This window comes from Procambarus clarkii, chromosome 23 (assembly GCF_040958095.1).
Source record: "Procambarus clarkii isolate CNS0578487 chromosome 23, FALCON_Pclarkii_2.0, whole genome shotgun sequence".
In the NCBI taxonomy this organism is placed as follows: domain Eukaryota; kingdom Metazoa; phylum Arthropoda; class Malacostraca; order Decapoda; family Cambaridae; genus Procambarus; species Procambarus clarkii.
Window position 1 is genome coordinate 22920711 of NC_091172.1, and position 18669 is coordinate 22939379.

The window sequence follows — 18669 nt, forward strand, 5'->3', positions numbered from 1 at the left end:
GTTGTTTCAGTTCATCTTTGACCGTTAAGCTGACTAATGGTACAGGACGGACTGAAATGGTTTTTTTTTTCTGATGTGTGGTTTGGACATCAAGATAGCAAGTACTGTACCTATTTTGTAGGCATTTCAAGAACATTTCCTATTTGCAAGTTGTTCTCTTAATATGTGAATCGGTTGCGTCTGCAACTGACTTCCCCTTTGTTTGGGGGAGGAGGCGGCAGACTGGGTCAGCCGGCTGCTCCACCTTCAGTTCTTTGCTGATGTAGACATGGTACTCTATTCTGGTCACCCTCTCTGACTGCTCTGGTTCCAGTCTCCTGTATTAGTTAAGTGGTGTTTGTCTTTGAGGCTCTTCCTTGTGTGTTTAGTGCAGCATGAGCAAGAAGTTTTTGTGCACTTGCAGCTGCATGTGCTCGGGGTTCCCTTTCACTGGGTGCTAGATGTGCATTGTGTGGTGGGGTGCCACCAGACATGATGAATGTTGGTACTGTACTGTATATCATGAGATTCAAAACTCCCATGGGTACACGGGGGTCGCATCCTGTTCTCGGGAATCTAGTAAATTGGCCATCTTGAAAAAATAATCTGCATTTCTCCTGGCTGCGAGAGCCAGGAGCCATCTAAGGTCTGGAGGATTTCTTAGTAGTTTGGGGTGATGCCAAGGGACCAACCAGAAAGATTTGTTTCATGACACTGAATACTAGATTTTGTTCCTTTTTTGCAGAGTAGAACAATACATGTAATTTCACTTTAATTCTTTTTCTACTGACTGTTGTGCCTAATATGGAGGAGGCATGCATGTTGAAGTTAAGAAAAACAAATTTCCAGTCCTTTAACAATGTCTGGAGCTCAGATTAATTTTCCATCTGTATATGTATAAAGTAGACATGATTATAAATATTTTCATCAGTGATGTTGATACATAGTAATTTTTCATGAATACGGTACATACACACCCTTACAGTATTTCAAACTACCACTCTAATTATCAAGTATAGTTATTGATGAAGACAAAATTAATTGTTTATGATTCTCCCTGGGCTCCTTCGAGTGCTCATTCTAACAGGCAAATGCTTATCACTAGCTGTAATTACATTCTAGAATCGTGAGATAGAAGAACTGATAAGAAGATGCCACAAGTTAGAACAGCAAACAAAACAGCATGTTCCATCCCAGTTGCATGGATCCCTAGTTAAACGATGTCATTCAGAAGTACTTTCACCTAAAGTATCTCCAAGCAAATTACACTCAAACTTTACTTCGAGGTAAGGAATAGAATATAGTGTATAAATAATGAGGACCCATAGCTTTGGAGAAAAACCAGCATTGAATGTAATAAAATGACGCTTTTTGGTAGAGCCCTGGTGGCTCTCTAAAGTTAACTCATTGAGATTGCTCCTTTCTCCTAGGTCACATCACAGGAATTCTGTTTGACCTACCTGGCCCCTTCACAGAAATGCAGGTATTTTGACATTGTGACATTTTGCACTCCACCAAAAAAGTATCCAAAAAGTCAGCAAGCATTACAGACAACTGCAAGAGTCACAGGAACAGAAGCCTTGAAACCCGTCAAACCAACTTCTCAAACAATTCAAACAAAATAATTGAATCGTTCGAAACTAGCTCGAGCCCTTGGTACCAACAGACTGCTACCATGATGCCTGGAACCCTGGCCCTTTGCCAACTCTCCCAAGTCAGTTCTGGAGCAGATGAACCCCACATCCACCAACCAACCACCTGGAAGGGAGGGAGAGTGTCAGGAAGCCACCTGGGCTCTACCAGAAAGAGGCATTTCATTTCATTCAACACTGGTTTTCTGGAAGAGCCCCATGGTTACTCCCTGAAGCTAACTAACCAAGGAAATGAAAGACAAAGTACTCACCAGGAGGAGGAGGAGAGATGGCAAAGTATACATGAAGCTGGGAAACAGCCAGCCTAAAGCAACAACTCGTGTCTCCTAGGTTCCTGGTGAACTGGAGGAGGTCCCAGTTGGTTCCGTTCCAAATTCAAACCTGGTTGGGCCTCATTTGGGATTCTCAGGTGTTGCTTTCTCCTTTCCCTCTGCGGCCTTGCTCTGGCTGCTGCTGAGAACCTCTGCATTTGCTCGAGCATCTCTGCAGGCGTCTCCAGAGGGTTTGGCTCTGGAGGCTGTTCTGTTATCTTTGGAGCAGCCCCTGTCGCCACTCTCACGATCGCTGGGTCTGGCCCCTGGTGTCCCTGTAGCAGTTGCTCTATCACTGGCTTCCTCTTCAGGTTTTTTGGGGTTCGGTGCCATGATGCCTTCCTCCTCCCTTGCTTGATGTTTTCACGGATTCCTTGGCTGTAGGTTGGGGGTTTTGTGACCAGTGCTCACCAGCACGGCCAGGGTTGTTGGCAACAGCACCTTCATCGGTCTCGTAGCACGGTGCGGGAGTTTTTCAGTGTGGCAGGCGCTGCGGAGGTTTCAGATTGTTGGGGCTTAGTAATCCGGCTCTGTTCAGACTGTTTCCCTGTGGTTCATTGTCTCAACCAGGGAAAGGGTGGGAGGGATGTCTCTTCTGTCTGTGCCTCTTTGAAACTAGTCACCTCGGGTAGCTCTTTTGTTCAGTTCTTGGGGTTTGGCTCTCCACGCTGTTCACGTTCAGAGTGTCCAATGTCTTGGCCGACAGTCTGTCTTGCTTCATTTCTCTCTCCACTGCAGCCCATCCTCTAAACAAAGACCTAAAGTATATTCCATGCACCCCCAAATCCCCTGTTTATGAATGAAAAATGGTTTACACACGCACGACTCGACAGATAACGTCTGAATACCTCCGGAGCAAGTGCTTCGCTGACGACTTTTGTTTTGAACTATAATGCTGTAAATGCTTCATCCACGTATTACAAATACAAATAATCGGCAACAGAACCTAAACACCTAACCTAACCAGTGCCTAAATATGCACGATATACTAATATACAGTACTGTAATAATAATTTATATTTGAAAAAAGTGATGTTTTGAATGAATGGAAAGTTAAAATTGATGAATGTGTCTTTAGGGTCGTCGACCGCTGGATAGAATGGACTTAGTCTGAGGACGGGTTACTCCACTGAGTGGACCGTCGATGCCTATTCCTTACGCTGGCTCTGCCAGACATATTGGCGCCCGGATGTGGACCTTTTCACGTTGGCATGGTCTTGGCGTCTGCCTCTATGTGGCGCTATTCCCTGACTGCGAGACTCGCGTGCCCAGTCTTGATTTCTGAACTTGGGTGTTTTTTCCGCAGCTCTGCCTTTATCAAAAGGTCAGACAAGTGACGTACCTCGCTGGTTCGACCTCCTCCACGTTTCATGTCTGGGCTTTTTGAAGCATCTTTATTGCCATTTGTATGGCAAAAAGGTGGGTGTGTTGGTGTCCCACCTACAGTCGTTTTCTCTGTAGCAATACGAGGTTTCTTGGCGGTCTTTTTGCCATTTTCTATCCTTTTCTTCAGTTTCTGACAGGGTTTTGTCCTTTCTCTATCGGCTTTTTCTTGATTGGCGTCTTATGCCAAGTACTGTCTCTTCTTATTGTGCGGCATTGGCAAAGCTGCTTCAACTCTTGTTCAGGGTTAACATTTCTTTTGCCTCATTCTGCAAGCTTCCTTGTGCTTCGTTTCACCTGCCTGCTCGTGTGCTGCCCGAGATTGCCTGGTCCTTATACTGGGTTCTTTTCTTTCTTCTGCTCGATTTACCATGGGCCCCTTTGGTCCAGGATTGTTTTTGGAAGGCTCTTGTTTTTATTGCCTTGGTCTCTGGTTGTCGGGTTGGTGAGCTTCATGCCCTGCTCCAGCTCCATTTTTTTTTTATCCTGATCATTTTGTTCATTTGCAGCCTGCTCTTTCTTTTCTGGCAAAAAATGAGACGGGAGGCTTCTGGAGGGGTCCTATGGTTGTGGAAGCTTTGTTCAGCTGGGGCAAGTCATGCATTGTGTACGGTTCAGCTTTGCACCGCTACTTGCAAGTCACCGATTCCGTTTCGGTGGATTCGTTGTTGTTGGATCCGATTTCTCTGGTTCCCTGTTCCAGGGCTTGTGTGTCTCAGGTTGTTTGCAGTGTTGTGAGAGCTAGCCAGCTCGTGCTCATGATGTTCGGAATTACACTGCCTTGTCAGCAGTTTTTGGTAACATGTCTTGGGCCAATATTCAGGCATGGGGGTTTTGGAGGTCTAACAGGATCTTGGCTGCCAACATATCTTGTCAACATTCATGGTCGTATATAACCTTCTGTTGCTCTGGGTCATCTGTTGCACTCGTCAGACTCTTCTTCGTGTTGATACTTGCGGTGTCTCTGCCTCCTTGGTAAGTTCCCCTGTTTTGTCCTGCTCTTTGGGTAGTTAGCTTCAGGGAGCTGATGGGGCTTCCCCCAGAAAACCAGTTTTGATTGTGATGAAATGCCAGTTTCTGGATAAGCCCCAAATACTCCCCGACACCCTTTCTCCTTACGGTCGGCAGCTTTTCATCATTTCAAAACTGACCGGCTCCCTCCTTTTCCGAACGAGGGGGGGAGGTGGAGGTAATGAGCTGGTTCTAGTTTGACGAAATATTCGTCCTTTGTTTTTAGCAGAGTTCTTTTGATATTATGGTTTTGTTTTGCAATAAACCATGCAGTACAGTAGTTTGCTTAGAGATGCCTACCTTTCTGGGTGTCTTCCCTAGTTGATGGCAAGATGATGAACTTTAAATGTAAAGTGTTCATGAACCATTGCTACCTGCACATCTCTGAGGGGGCCAAATTCTGGCTCATGGTCCATAGTAGGCAACAAGTACTCCGAGACTGATGACACAAAGTAGTATGGCACTTAATCAGTAAGTCGAAAAAACTCCGGGGCTCGCCCAGAAACTGCTGTTTCATCACATTCAATGCTGGTTTCTTCTAAACATCCAAAGATTATTATAGACTTCTATGAAAAATATTGTGCTAATTTACTTTGGATAACCAGTTCTTTGCTAACTCTTGTCTAATGTCAGTTCCTGACTGCTCATTTCAGTTTTTGTCTTCCAAATATACTTCTTTGATTCTTTAACTTGACAACTTGTGCTTTTTTTTTTATTTCCTCTTTACACTTTTCCAGTCCTTTAGTAACTTTTTTTCCATTTGAGTTATGAGTTACTCCTGAATTTTGCTAACTTTTATACTTGCACTGAATTCTTATCCAGATTTATGAATCTGATAATTTGTTCAAATTCATCCCCTCTTGGTTTTGTGTGTTAATTTTTCTTTTACAAAAAAACAGTTAATGTTTACATTATATATACAGTATTAGTTTCATAAAAAAAAATATTTTTTTAAGGTTTGATTTTGGAGGAAGCAGAGTCAGCGTTCGCAGTGTGGAAATTCAAACTGAATCGTATTCTAAAACTAAAGTGCGAAGACAGCTTATTGCTGCTGCTGCTGCCGGAGGTGAGGATGTTACTTCAGAAGTTTTTTTTTTTTAATTTGATTTACTGGGTACAGTATCTCAGAAATTGTTGTGGTTTCTAGTCAAGACTTGATAACTGCTGCCTGCTTGTCTTGTGTGCCTTGTTCATCGTGCATCTCAAAGGCCTCCTATAACAGGAGTGTAATTACAGTACAAATTGTCCCCACAAACTAAATCCAAATTTCAAAGTTTTTTGGACCTACATTTCATTTCCAAGAATGTAAACCTATTTAATTGATCGATAGAACAGAGAACTTGGTTAATGTATGGTAACCATTTTGTTGTGGCACTTTGATTTAAATCCTGTTCAAACACTTGGATTTAAACCCTGATTTCAAAATATTGCCATAAATCTAATTTTTAATATTCCTGATTTTATTACATTTCTAGTAGAAAATTACCAGCTTTTTCCAGCTGTTTCATTAAAGCAAAAATTATACAGTATTAACAAAAATATTAAATAGCAAAAATGAATCAAATTTTGATATCCTAGGTGATAAGCATCCACACGATGTATAATATCATTATGAATACAGTCGTTAAGGCTTAATTGCAACAACATACAGTATTTTAATTTTATTTTTAGTGGCAGTGGTGGTTGTTTATACATTTTGATTGTTCAGTATTTTCTGGATGGGGTGAGGTAGCCCTGTCATCTTCCTGACACGGGACCAGCCTCCGTGCCTGGATAATGAGCAGGGGCATTGTTCACAAGAAGGAAGGGCCTTCAGAGGCAATTGTTTTTCTTTGAAATATTCCTTGACATTAGGACCAAACACTTTATTAGCCCATTCAACAAAAAAATGCCTGGTTACCCAAGCTTTGCTGTTAGCCCTCCACATTACCTGTAACTTACTTTTCATCACAGTTTTTCTTAAACACCCTCAGGTTCTCTGAGTGGTAGACTAGCAAAGGTTTTAGCTTAAGATCCACACTTGTATTCCCACAACAAAAGTCAGTCTGTCCTTCATTGGCTTGAGTCCTGCCAATGACTTCTTCTCTTGATTGATATAGATAATGAAAATGCAGAACAGAACCTGTGAAGAGCAGGGATACCATAGGCACAATCAGAGAACACTGTACAGTATAAACATCAGAGGTCCGCGGTTGTTCAACATACTCCCAGCGGGCATAAGAAATATTGCCGAAACAACCGTGGACATCTTCAAGAGAAAACTAGATCATTTTCTCAAAGGAGTGCTGGACCAACTCAGCTGTGGTGGATATGTGGGCCTACGGGCCACTGCAAGCAACAGCCTAGTGGACCAAACTCTCAAAAGTCAAGTCTGGCCTCGGGCCAGGCTTGGAGTAGAACAACTCCCAGAACCCCATCAATCAGATCCTCTTTGATATCATTTTCCTGAACAAGCCTATCTCATCACATTTAAATACATACAGTACTTGGTTGGGAATAAAACCCTCGGCCTCTACAAAGTCCCGAAACTTGAATACTAATTTCTCGGCAGTGTCCGTGTTAAAACTGGCATCTTTCCCGTGCCTCACCATACAGTATTTTGAGTGACACTTCTCTTTAAATATTTCAAACCACCCATGACTGGCTTTGAACACTTCACAATCGGCCTTTTTTTTTTTCTTTGTAAGCGATCACCATGCAGTTGTTTAGTTATTCACAAATGATGACCCCGGATATATATTACTAATACCAACCAACTGTTGTTAATTCATCCAATCCATGTAAACAACAATTTCTCAACCTCTTCAATTGTCTGCAATGTCTGCGATCTTTATTTTGTAACCGCTTTCACTTTTTTGCAACATCAGCTTTGATCGCTTCTTTATTTTCAAGTACAATACCTGTATTGTAGATATCATCGATTTAGACATTCCAAACTCGGTAGCAAGAGCAGACACCACTTTCATATTTTGCTATTACAGTACAGTAGTTCTTTCTGTGGGGAGCCCCTCCAGCTCCCTGGAGCTATCGAACTGATGTATGATATATTAGTCTGGAGTATCAGTCAATGGAGTTCTTCCTACCGGGGTCCACAAACCAGAACCTGGTCCCCCCTCAGAGAGGCACAGGGAGCAATGGTCTATGGAAACACCAATGTGTTTAGGAGCATTCTATGTCTGCCATTGGCCGGGGTTAGGCACCTAGAAAGGTAGGCATAACAAAATAAACCCCACTTAGTAAGAAATTGCAACTGGCGCAGTGTGCTGCATTGCACGCTTACCTACGAGGCGGCTGTGTTCCTGTTCCTTTTGGTGGTGTTGTACTTTTGCGGGGTTTTTCTTTAATTTTATTTTCCTTGCCTGGAGGGGGTCTACCTTGATTGACTATTAGTCAACCTAGGGCCTAGGGGATATTGGTGATCCTCCTCTAGGCTCCCTGTGCTTGTACACATCACAGGGGTCCAGTTTATAGCCCATTCCCAACGTTTACATTCGGGTTCCACCGGCTTTGCAGCACCTTGCCCGGGTTTCCCGTAGGCAAAACCCCCTATGGGCCCCTGCAAAATCCCGTCGAGGCTTGGTTGACCAATGGATGCATCTTCTTAGTCCCACCATGTCTTGTGTGAGTGTAAAGGTTGTACTGTGCCCTTGTCCCAGGGTGATGGTCACCTGTTTTGCCTCAGTCATGCTGCCCATTTTGGTTTTTGGGACCCGGACTTCGGGGTGTTGATTGCTTTGACTCTGGTACAGTCCCCACCCACAAGTACTTTCAAGGTTGGCGGTTTTTGCCCTGCTCTCCCTAACCCCCCTTCCCCTTTGCTTCTGGCTCCTGAACGTCTAAGGGTTTCAGAGTCAGGGCTGGGTTTAGTTGGTGATGAGACTCGGGCGGCTTCGGGGGGCTGCCCCAATCAAGTTGGATACGGAGGCATTCAAGCCTGCTCCTCCTGCTGAGGCTTCTTAGTCCTACCAGTGGATCCCTTTCTTTGTTACATTTGTTACCTCCACGTCCTCTACCCAGGGGTAGAGGGCGTGGATGGTGGCTCTGGCTTGGGTCCTGGCTTGAAAGCTTCTGGGGCTGGGGAGGAGTCACCCCTGGGGGGCTTGGGGCCCCCTTTGATCGCGCTTGAGTTTTGGTGCCCTCGTCGTGGGGTTTGTTGTTACAGGGGAAGAGGTTTTCTTAATCCCCTTCCCTGTACGAGTTTGATTTGGGGTTGGCTCCTCCCCAGGTTCAGTTCCAGGTTCCCTTGGGATCCTCAGCTCCCTCTTCCAGAGATTTTCTGCCTCTCGAATCCTGCCATAGGAGGTTTGAGAGGCTCTTGCAGTTTACCTCCTGTGAGACCTGGACTTTGCCTCTGTGATGGATCGGTCTTTTGGGTACGGCTCTTCCCCGTATTTGGGGGTTTGGGGGGGGGGGGAAGTTAGTAGTTAGTAACAGTTGATTGATTGATAGTTGAGAGGTGGGCCGAAAGAGCAGAGCTCAACCCCCTGCAAGCACAACTAGGTGAATACTGGAAAACTGACTTGGCCGTTACACGTGTTTACACTTGAGTGCTGAACAAAGTTTACAGTGGGGCCTCGATTTACGATGGTAATCCGTTCCCAGAGACGTATCGTAAGTCGAAGCGATTTTTCCCATAAGAAATAAAGGGAATTGGCTTAATCCCTTTCACACCCCCAAATATTAACTTAAAAATACATTTTATACTGAATACAATTTTTTTCTCTAACTACAATACTGTACAGTATACATGTATATGTTTATCTTACCTTTATGGAGGACTCTTGATGGCATATGGAAGATGGTGAGGAGGGGGGAGAAGGAGAGGTGTTACTGTTTGGAAAGGGAGTCCCCTTCCATTATAACATCAGGCAGTGATGACTTCTCTGGGGTAGATTCTCCCTTATGTTTTGCCTGCATACCACTAGGACCTGGTTGTCATTCACCGCTTGTTTCTCACTAAAAACCTTTCCATAGATTTTTGTTTTTCCTTACGTTTAAGTTTTTGTCTGTAGTGAGGCATCAGTGTCATTAAAAAGGTTAAGGCAACGGCCTACTGCACTGTGATTTGGGCGAGTCGTTTCAGCAAAAGTTTGCAGTTCTTCCCATGCTGCACACATTTTCTTAATTAATGAGGAAGGGACATTCTGTACTGTCTTCTCCTCCCTTGAAAAAATTTCCTCAGCTGTCTCTTGTTGCTGCTCCTTGTGAAGTTCTTCGGTGGTCAGTTCTTCGCTGTGTTCCTCCACCAGCTTGCAACACACAACACTCGGAACACTATGTATGCCACTTCTTTTTCTAAATTTCTCAAACCATCCCCTGCTTGCCTTAAACTCTCTCACATTTGCATCACTCGTTCCAGGGGTTTTCTTTAAAAGGTCTTCATGCAATTTCCTTGCTTTTTTACATATGATGACCTCTGAAACTATCACCCGCTAACTCCTTGCTGTGTATCCAAATTAATAACTGTTCAACATCCTCAAGTGTTTGTGTTCTGTTTTGTGATTATTGATATGCCTTTTGCCACTTTAGCACTTGTAATGTCCTTTTTCTTAGCAAGTATGGGGGATATCGTTGACTGAGATTTGTTGTACTGCCTAGCTAGTTCAACAACCCGCATATCATTTTCATATTTACGAATGATCTCTTGTTTTTGCTCTATGGTCATCCTTACATGGGTTTTCATATGTTGAACCTTACCACTGACTTTCTTGGGACCCATGGCATGATATATTATAATCAGTTTTATGATTACAAAAAGCAAAAAATCGCCACAAAAACGGAATTTCTTATAGGCGTGATCGTCACTAAGCGGGCAGCTCTAGTAAACTGAGGCAGGTCGGCCTGCGTGACCAGGAACCACGAGCTCGGTCGACCCAAAAGTGTACCAACAAATATTGTTAGTCGACGACACTATTGCAAGTCGAGTTACATTTTTCAACCAAATTTACATCATAACACGAAATTATTGTAAGTCGGGGCAATAGTAAGTCGAGGTGCCACTGTACTACCGAGCACGAACACAGCATTCAAGTGCCGAATTGTTCAAGTTCCAAGGTTCCTCTGTACTTGATTATCATACATTATGATGAAACTGCATCTGATATGCCTTGATATTTATATGATGGTTAACCAACATAACATAGCTATATTCAATTATTACCAAACAATAAATAAAGAAGCCATATTAATCTTCTATGTTGTTGGTGAAACAACTGATGACGGAATATGTATTGTTTACCCATTAGTGCTGTAGGTGTTTTATGAAGCAAATAACTTTTTTGTTTACATTTATCATATGGCAATGCATGTAGAGCATATGACTCTTCAAATAGCAACGAATTACATGTATAATATGATCAGACATTTCCCATATTTTTAGTTTCTCTCTCTCGAGAGTGTTCTGTGTGTGACATCACATTGTTTGCCTCGACAGCCAATTGCCAATACGTAAAATTTTCATACGTTATATCGTTTACATAAAAGGTCAATAAACTCTTAAGCACAAAAGTAGTGCCATCTCCCATTTTCACTAATCTACATATACAGGTGTTAATTTTTCTTGCCTGCACCTTATTACAGTTTTGTATACAACTGCAATTTTCCTCTATATTAAATGCTATGTTTAATTTTGAACTTAACACTCCCTCCCTGATGCCGCAATATGCGTTTTTAATCCAAAACACGCAGAGTTCCGGATGACGCAAACGTCATGCAAAATTTTTTTGCAATGTCTTATTATTAAGTATAAACATTGCGAGTGAATGAGTTTAACATTGGGTTGTGTGCTCACCGGTAATGCTGGGCTTGCCTTTGGATTCCCCACCGGGCTAGCAAAAATGTTAATATAATGAGGCAGATTAGTGTCTGGCCTATTTAAATTGGTGACTATAAATTTTCATATTTTATAATCTAAATTCTAGAACAATAGTAGTTCATCTGTTTGATTTTTGTTTATAACTGAATTCAGTTATTACAGTACAGTATTTTCTTTGGCTAGTACTGTACATTTATTTGATATTCGAGATAAAATAAAAATAAAACTGATTTCTATGATTCAGAACTACAATATTATGATAGGTCATAAATGTGGCAGTAGACGCGCTGCTTACCTTCTGTCAGCCATTGGATCAGCACCATCCATCGAGGGGCAAGCCACCAGTTATGCCGCCAAACAATGGAGCTTACCATGTGAGTGGTCATATTTGACATCACAGATCATAATCCAGGTAAGAATACATGTTGTTATGCTATGCTAGAAAGGTACCAATAAATACAGTAGTGGGTAAATGAATGTTTAGGTGTGATTTTGTGAGGTGTCTATTGTAAGAGAATCGTCAATAGTTATACTGTTCTGTATTTGCATGTACTAATATTGTATCATTCTGGAAGAACCCCTTGGTGGATCCCTGTAGTTATCTTGCTGAGATTGCTCCATGTTACAGGTCACATCTGTTGTGAGAGCTCTGTTTGGTTTACTGGGAAGCAGAGCCAGAATCTGGTCCCTTCACAGAGGTGCAGAGAGCAAATTATATTCTGCCATTTCACAGTGAAACCATCCAGAAAATTGGCAAAACTTCACAGACAACTGTTGGGGTCACAAAACTCGGAGCCTTGAAACTGCCAAACTACCACCCAAACGATTTGATCAAAATAATTTACTCGAAACTAGCATTAACCCATTAATACCAATCACTATCACCAGGTGACCTGGAGTTTGCTACTCGGTTCTATCACTGATGCATTGCCTTGTGCAACGTAAGTGCTCCATGGTCGCCATCTCTTGTGATGGATCCCAGTGCTTCTAAGTTAAGTCCTGGCCATACTAGGACTTTTCCTGTGGAATCATTTGCTTGTGTATCATTCTAACATATTACCTTTGCAAATGTGTGTTTCTATCTAGTGTTGTTATGTGGACTTCACTTTATGCTTCTAACTGCATGCATACAGCAGTTACCTCGTTGGTATGTTTGGGAATTTGCCCTTTCGAGGTGTAACACGGGACAGGGTAGTAGCTCTCTATTGTCCACTACTTTGCCCGTAAATAAACTTAGCTCTGGGGTCTTGGAGTTAACTCTCAGCCAAGTCCCACGCCTCGTGACCTTCGACGTTCGATCACCTTAGATAAAACAAACAAGAGACCTTTTTACTACACGCTCAAGGATCTCGGCTTGCCGCCACCACCATATAAACAAACAAAGCTTGAAGATTAATTAATTGGGGTTTGGGCCAATTAATTAACCATTAACCCTTGGGGTGGGTTATCCCCAATTACTTGGAAAAGGGGAGGGGGGGGGGGAGATGAATTTACGTTAAGTGTGGATTTCAAATGGAAAAACAAGGGGATATATCTGCTTTTCAAATGGACTAGGCTTGCCTGCAATATTGGTGCTTACTCACTTAAGACTAACCCAGACTCATGAGGACCACAGTAAAGACAATGTGTAATTATTGGAAATACTCAAAAATACAAAAATGTAAATATTAAAACTGAGTTTATTGATGCAAAGCTATAAAAAAAATTAAATAATGACACTCCCTGAGCGGAACACTTCCTAAACTGAAAGATTTCCTAAAAGAGGCATGGATGGAAAATGAACTATGCTGTCTCCACTTGATTATCCGGACTATATGGGAAGGACCCCCAGCCAGATAATCACGTGTTCCTGATAATGGTACTTTTTCACCCAAGAGTCCAAAAGTGACCATTTCCAACTATTTTTATACTACAAACAACATAATTTGAATTGCCTTGCCACATATAATTATTAAATATTCAACTAGAAACCTCAACTTACCTTGGTATTCGTCTTCTTGATTGATGCTACACATCTTGAAGTTAAAAATTTGACAATTTACGTAACCTATACTAACACAACACTAAAATTAACACTTAAAATTACTGTACAGTTCATTAGGCAAAGTTAGTTTTGACTGCTAGCAACGGAAGCCTCACTGGTTGAAGGCACTTGGCTTACCTGTGACGCCTCACTTGTTGAAGGCGCTGGGCTTGATTTTTGTACCATATAAGAATAAAGTGTAGCTTGCCTTCTGTGTTCACTGGCCAGTTGTATGATCAGCGCTTTTGTTCGCCTCGGGTAATGATACATGTTTCCAACTTCTGGATGAGCACAATTGGATGAAAAATTTATTAATCCGTCAACATAGGTTATGAGTTCACTGTATTTTGTGGTCATAGGTTATGAGTACACTGTATTTTGTGGTCATTGGTGTTGGTTCTTCACTGCCTTCTTCATCCTCTATCTCTACGTCGACCTCACCAGTAATAGACTGGAGAATCTCGTCTTCACTCATCATACCATATCCTGGGTCATTGGCATCTTTTTCAAGCCAATCAACCACATCTTGTCTTTCTAAGTTTTCGCTGGAATTTCTGAACATTCCATGGATTTCATCTATAAATCCTTCAAAATCCATTTCTTCATCCTCATTTCTGACCGTAGACGTGAGGAGTTTTTTTCAGGAATTTTTCAAAGTCGATTCCTTTACTTCACTCCACACCTTGGCCCAGTTATGGCTTCCATGATTGTATAGTTCTTCAAATTCTCAAGTTTTTCTTTTTTTTTTTTTAGCCCTGTTATCCACACAGTTCAATATCTTCCGGAAGAGGCAAAACCACCAAAACTTCGTTCAGCATCTTTTTGGTGTACAACCTCTTCGTGGCACAGATAACTCCCTGATCCGTAGGGTGGATGAGAGAGGTTGTGTTAGAAGTGCCATACATGTTATCTTGCCATCATGTGAGGTTAACATGTAACACCCCCGCTTGTGGTGTCCCGTCCTACCAGCACTGTCATATAACACTTTTAAACCTGTGTTCCTTGTTTGTGTTCCACCCATGGTAAATAGTTTGTCCATGTCAATTCCTCTTGTATTTTAGTAGGTGGTGTCTCTTGTTTCCATGTGTCGTTCGGTCCTATGGATTTGTCTTTTAAGAGGTTCCCTCTTTCTGAGTTTTCCCTTCGATAGCCTGTGAGGACCTTAGCAGTGCCTCTTGTAGATTTTGGCCCTCGCTTCCATGATGGACCCTGCTTCCTATGAGTTTGGGTCATTACTAAGTTAAGGTCATTAAACTGATAATGAAAACAGACTAACATTTCAACAATTACTGTTTTGTTCAACAAATAATTATTATTTTTAATGATTAAAAATGTGTGTTTTATACTTTTCAGCATATGAAAGCTGTACTAAAATGTTTCTCTTGATATATTTTGTGATGTGTGTTCCAACATGATTCTAACATTAAGAATTGCTGTATTTTTTCTTCAGAATGGTAATGTGGAAGTGGAGAAAAGAGTGATGACACTAGCAATAGAGAGACTGCAGGAGGTACACACACTCGTATCGTCCAAGGAAATTGAAGATAACAGGTGTGATAACAAAGTTCAGAGGCATTGAATATAGTGCTTCCGAATACCAGTAATATTTTAAATTTGCACTGAAAAGTAATGAAGATGTGCAATAGTTAAATAATAAGTTAAATTATAATATTTTAATAATAATAGTTAAATTATAATATTTTAATAATAATAGTTAAATTATAATATTTTAATAATAATAGTTAAATTCAGTTAAATAAGAATGCACAATGAATTCATATTAATGTCATGTATCAAGAAAATCAGGAGCCATGAGGAGGATTCAAACCTATGCTCTGAGTGCTCCCGAGCAAACACCTTAGACAACTAGGCCACGAGATGGTCAAAAGAATTTCCCCATATTGGGTGCCTTACAAGGTTCCGGAGTCATCCTGGCCAACCAAACCTTTTGTTTTGGCCGAGAACTTGGTGTGGTTTTTACCGTATCCGTGCGCTTGATTGGCGGGAAGTGTCTTGTGTTGCAGGTTTTTCTGTGGGGGGCTCTCTTGAATACTTCAATTCTTTCCTCTTTGCTCCTGCCCTTTTCTATGATGCTGGTCCGGTGCAATTGTATACTCAACTTCTCTCAGCAGCTGTGGTCGCTGATGATTTTTGGACTCTGTCGCTATTGGCTTCTGTTGTGCTATTCATGTCTCCACATGCTGTCTTCTGATTGGCTTGCAGAGGATGTGAAGGCACTCAGAAAGGCGCCTCTTGTGGGGAAGGGGGGTTTGTTGCAGTGGCTTCAGCTTCATCTGCTTTGCTTAAGCTGTATGCTCTGATCCTCTGGGAGGCGGTTACATTGTTTTTCACTTCCCGTGTCGGCAGGGTATGCTGGTTCATGCTTTGGATTCGGTGTGGGTCCTGGCTTTTCTTTCAGCTTATCCTTTTTGTCCTCTGCTTTTTTCTGAGGACTAAGTTGCTCAGTTTTGGTCGGCAGCTCTGGTGAGGTGTTGTCTGGTCACTGACTTGCGTGTCCGGGGGGGGGGGGGGGTGAGGACCTGTTTCGTCTGTCCTCTCGGAGGAGTTGAGCCTAGGGTTTCACCTGCTGTTGGTCGAGGTGGCTCCTCTGTGGAGCTGGCGGCTGGGGCTGTTGTGCCCCTTCCCCCCCCCCATCTTCCTCGATTGGGAGGTATTAGGAAGGCTGGTACTCGAGGTACCTGTTAACCCTTTCATAAGGTTTGGGGGGGGGTCAGGGGGGGGAGGCTGGCTGACTATTTTTGCATAGCTGTGGGGGGGGGGGGGGGGCAGGTTCCTCAGGGAGCAATGGCCTCTGGAACCTCCCTCCCTTCCCCGTGGTTGGGGGTATTCCTTGTCTGCCTTCGACCGGGGTTAAGCACCCAGAAAGGTAGGCATAACAAAACAAACCTCACTTGGTAAGAAAATTGTAACCAAAGACTGAACAGGGATGCAGAACTCCAACTCTCAAGGAAACAAGCAAACGTCACACACTGCAGCCGCACAGTGTGTGACATTTGGAGCGCTGTATCCGTGCAGCCCTCCCTTTCCCAGGAGGGAGGGGAAAACCCAAACCCCCCCGCACCAGCTACTCGCACCCAATTTCGTTGGCTGATGCAATCTAGGGCGGTCGTCAACTCTGGCCTCAATTACTTGGCAGTGTTTTTCCTTAGTGGTGTTCTCTGCTGTTTGTGGTGTGGTGGCCAGGTGTAACATCAGTGTACTGGGGCCGCATGCACTGAGGGCTGCCTTCCCTAAGCACCCTGTAAATACAGAACTACACTTGGGTGCTAGGGTTCCCTTCCATAGTGTCTTTGGGACTCCACTTCTGTAGAGGTTCTTGCTGCTCAGCATTTACCCAGCCCTTGGAGGCCAGTTGGGGTTTTGTGGCCTTTGTTTGGCATTGGTTAGGGAGTTGTTTTTGCTGCTGGTAGGGGTGCAAGATGCTGCACAGCTTGCCTACCAACTTGGTGGCCTTGTTTCTGTTCCTTCTGATGACGACGTACTTTTACAAGGTTTTTCTCTCCTCTTTGTTTTCCTTGCCTGGAGGGGTTCTGCCATGTTTAGCTATTGATCCACTTAAGATATTTTGGTGGCCTTCTAGGCCCCCATGATTGTGCACGTTGCAGGAATTTCAATGTTTTGCTCATACCCCTTTGTTAGCTTTTGGGTTTAACTATCTTTGTAGCACCTTGCCTGGGCTTCTTGTAGCATTCAGCCTACGGGCTGGAAAACCCCTGGAAAACACCGTTGGGGCTCTGTGGACCGATGGATGTGTCTTCAGAGTTCCAGCTCGTCTCGTGTGAGTTTGAAGGTTGCTCTGTGTCCTTGTCTCTGGGTGACGGTCACCAGTTTTGCCTCAGTCATGCTGCCTGTTGAGTCAATGACACCTTTGACTCAGTCTTCCTAGACATATTCTTTGCTTGTGCTCCAATTTACCCATTCTATAGACAGTCCGGTTGGGGTACAGGCGGCATCTGCATTGCATGCTCGGTTTAGGCTGCCGCAATGTGCCAGTTTGATTGCCCACTCGGATGCTCCGAGGCTGCCCCGTTTTGGTTATAGGGACGCGGACTTGGGGGCGTTAGTCGCTTCGACTTTGGTTCTGTCAGTGTTCCCCAGTCCTTCCCCAGTTGGTAGTGTTTGCCCTGCTCCCCCTTCCCCTGCTCCTGGCTCTGAAACGTATGAGGGTTTTGGAGTCGGGGTGGGGTTTAGTTGGTGTTGAGGCTTGGGCGGCTTCGGGGGGGCTGCCCCATTTGAATTGGGAACGGAGGCATTCGAGCCTGTTCCTCCTATCGAAGCTTGTGGGTCCTACCAGCAGACCACCTTATTTCCTGCCTTTTCCCCTGGACTCTGCCTTTTCTTCAGGGGTTGAGGATGTGGAGGACAGCTCTGCCTCAGGTCCTGGTTTGGAGGATCTCAGGGCAGGGGAGGAATTGACCTGAGCTTGGGCCCACTTTGATCCCACTTGGGTTTTGGTGCCCTCTTCTTGGTTTGTTATTGCAGGGGGGAGGAGTTTTCTTACTCCCCTTCTCTGTATGAGTATGATTTTGGGTCGGCTCCTCCTCGCGTTTGGTTCCGGGTTCCCTAGGGTTCCATGGCTCCTTCCTTCCTTCCAGAGGTTTTCTACCTCTTGAATCTCGCCTAAGGAGTCATCCGAGGTTTAGGGACCGGTTAGGTTTCGCGGTGGGGTGGCAGGCTTACCGCTTTTATTGCCATCCTTTTGGGTTGAATCTGGCGCCTAGCTCTTCTGCCGAGTTTTTACATCTCTGTGCTATTGGCTGGCCCAGCCATAGTTTCAGGCGCTACTTGTTCAATGTACGAACCCCGGGAGTCTTTCCATGGCTCCGCCTCTATCAGAGGATCGGGCAGGTGATGTACCTCGCTGGTTTGACCTTTTGTTTCACTTTTCACTTCTGGACTTGTGTGTTTTTACACCATTGTATGGTGATCAGATGGCTGGTTTGGTGGTGTATTTTGTAAATCCTCCATAGCTTTGTGCTGCATTGGGGCGTCTGTCGCGACCTTTGGTCTCGACTTCGAGTTGATACCTGCGGTGCTCCCGCCTCCCTGGTAAGTCTCCCATGTCGTTTTCTATGGGTAGTTAGCTTCAGAAAGCCGACAGGGCTTCCCACAGAAAACCAGTATTGAATGTAATGAAACGGCAGTTTCTGGGTGAGCCATGGAGGCTCCCTAACAACCCCTTTCCCAGGTTGGAGGAGTGTTTCTCAGTAAAGAACTGAAGCCAGTCACCCAGGCTGGCTCCCCCCCCTCCCCTCAGTGAGGGGGAAGGTGGAGTTAATTAGCGGGGCCTTCTTTCATTACGTTTTGGTCATTTCTTTTATTATTGGGGAGTTCTTTTGGCATTTTTAGGGCTTTAGTTGCATTTTTAACCGGACAATGGTTTGTTTTGATTTGCATATCTTTCTGGGTGTCTTCTCTGTTGATGGCAAAGATGATATCCTATGATATAAAGATTATGAAAAGTGATCATAGGCC

General features: G+C 43.7%; 1 protein-coding gene across 2 annotated transcripts in view; it reads left to right on the forward strand.

The window, feature by feature from the left end:
- The window catches only part of LOC123763948 (uncharacterized), a 45538-nt gene that overhangs the window by 5260 nt on the left and 21609 nt on the right, over positions 1-18669 (forward strand). For both annotated transcript variants that reach the window (XM_045751289.2, XM_069329979.1), the window contains exons 5-8: positions 1102-1265; positions 5293-5402; positions 11414-11562; positions 14624-14724. In XM_045751289.2, coding sequence (XP_045607245.2) covers positions 1102-1265; positions 5293-5402; positions 11414-11562; positions 14624-14724 — 524 coding nt within the window. The remainder of the gene's footprint in view (positions 1-1101; positions 1266-5292; positions 5403-11413; positions 11563-14623; positions 14725-18669) is intronic.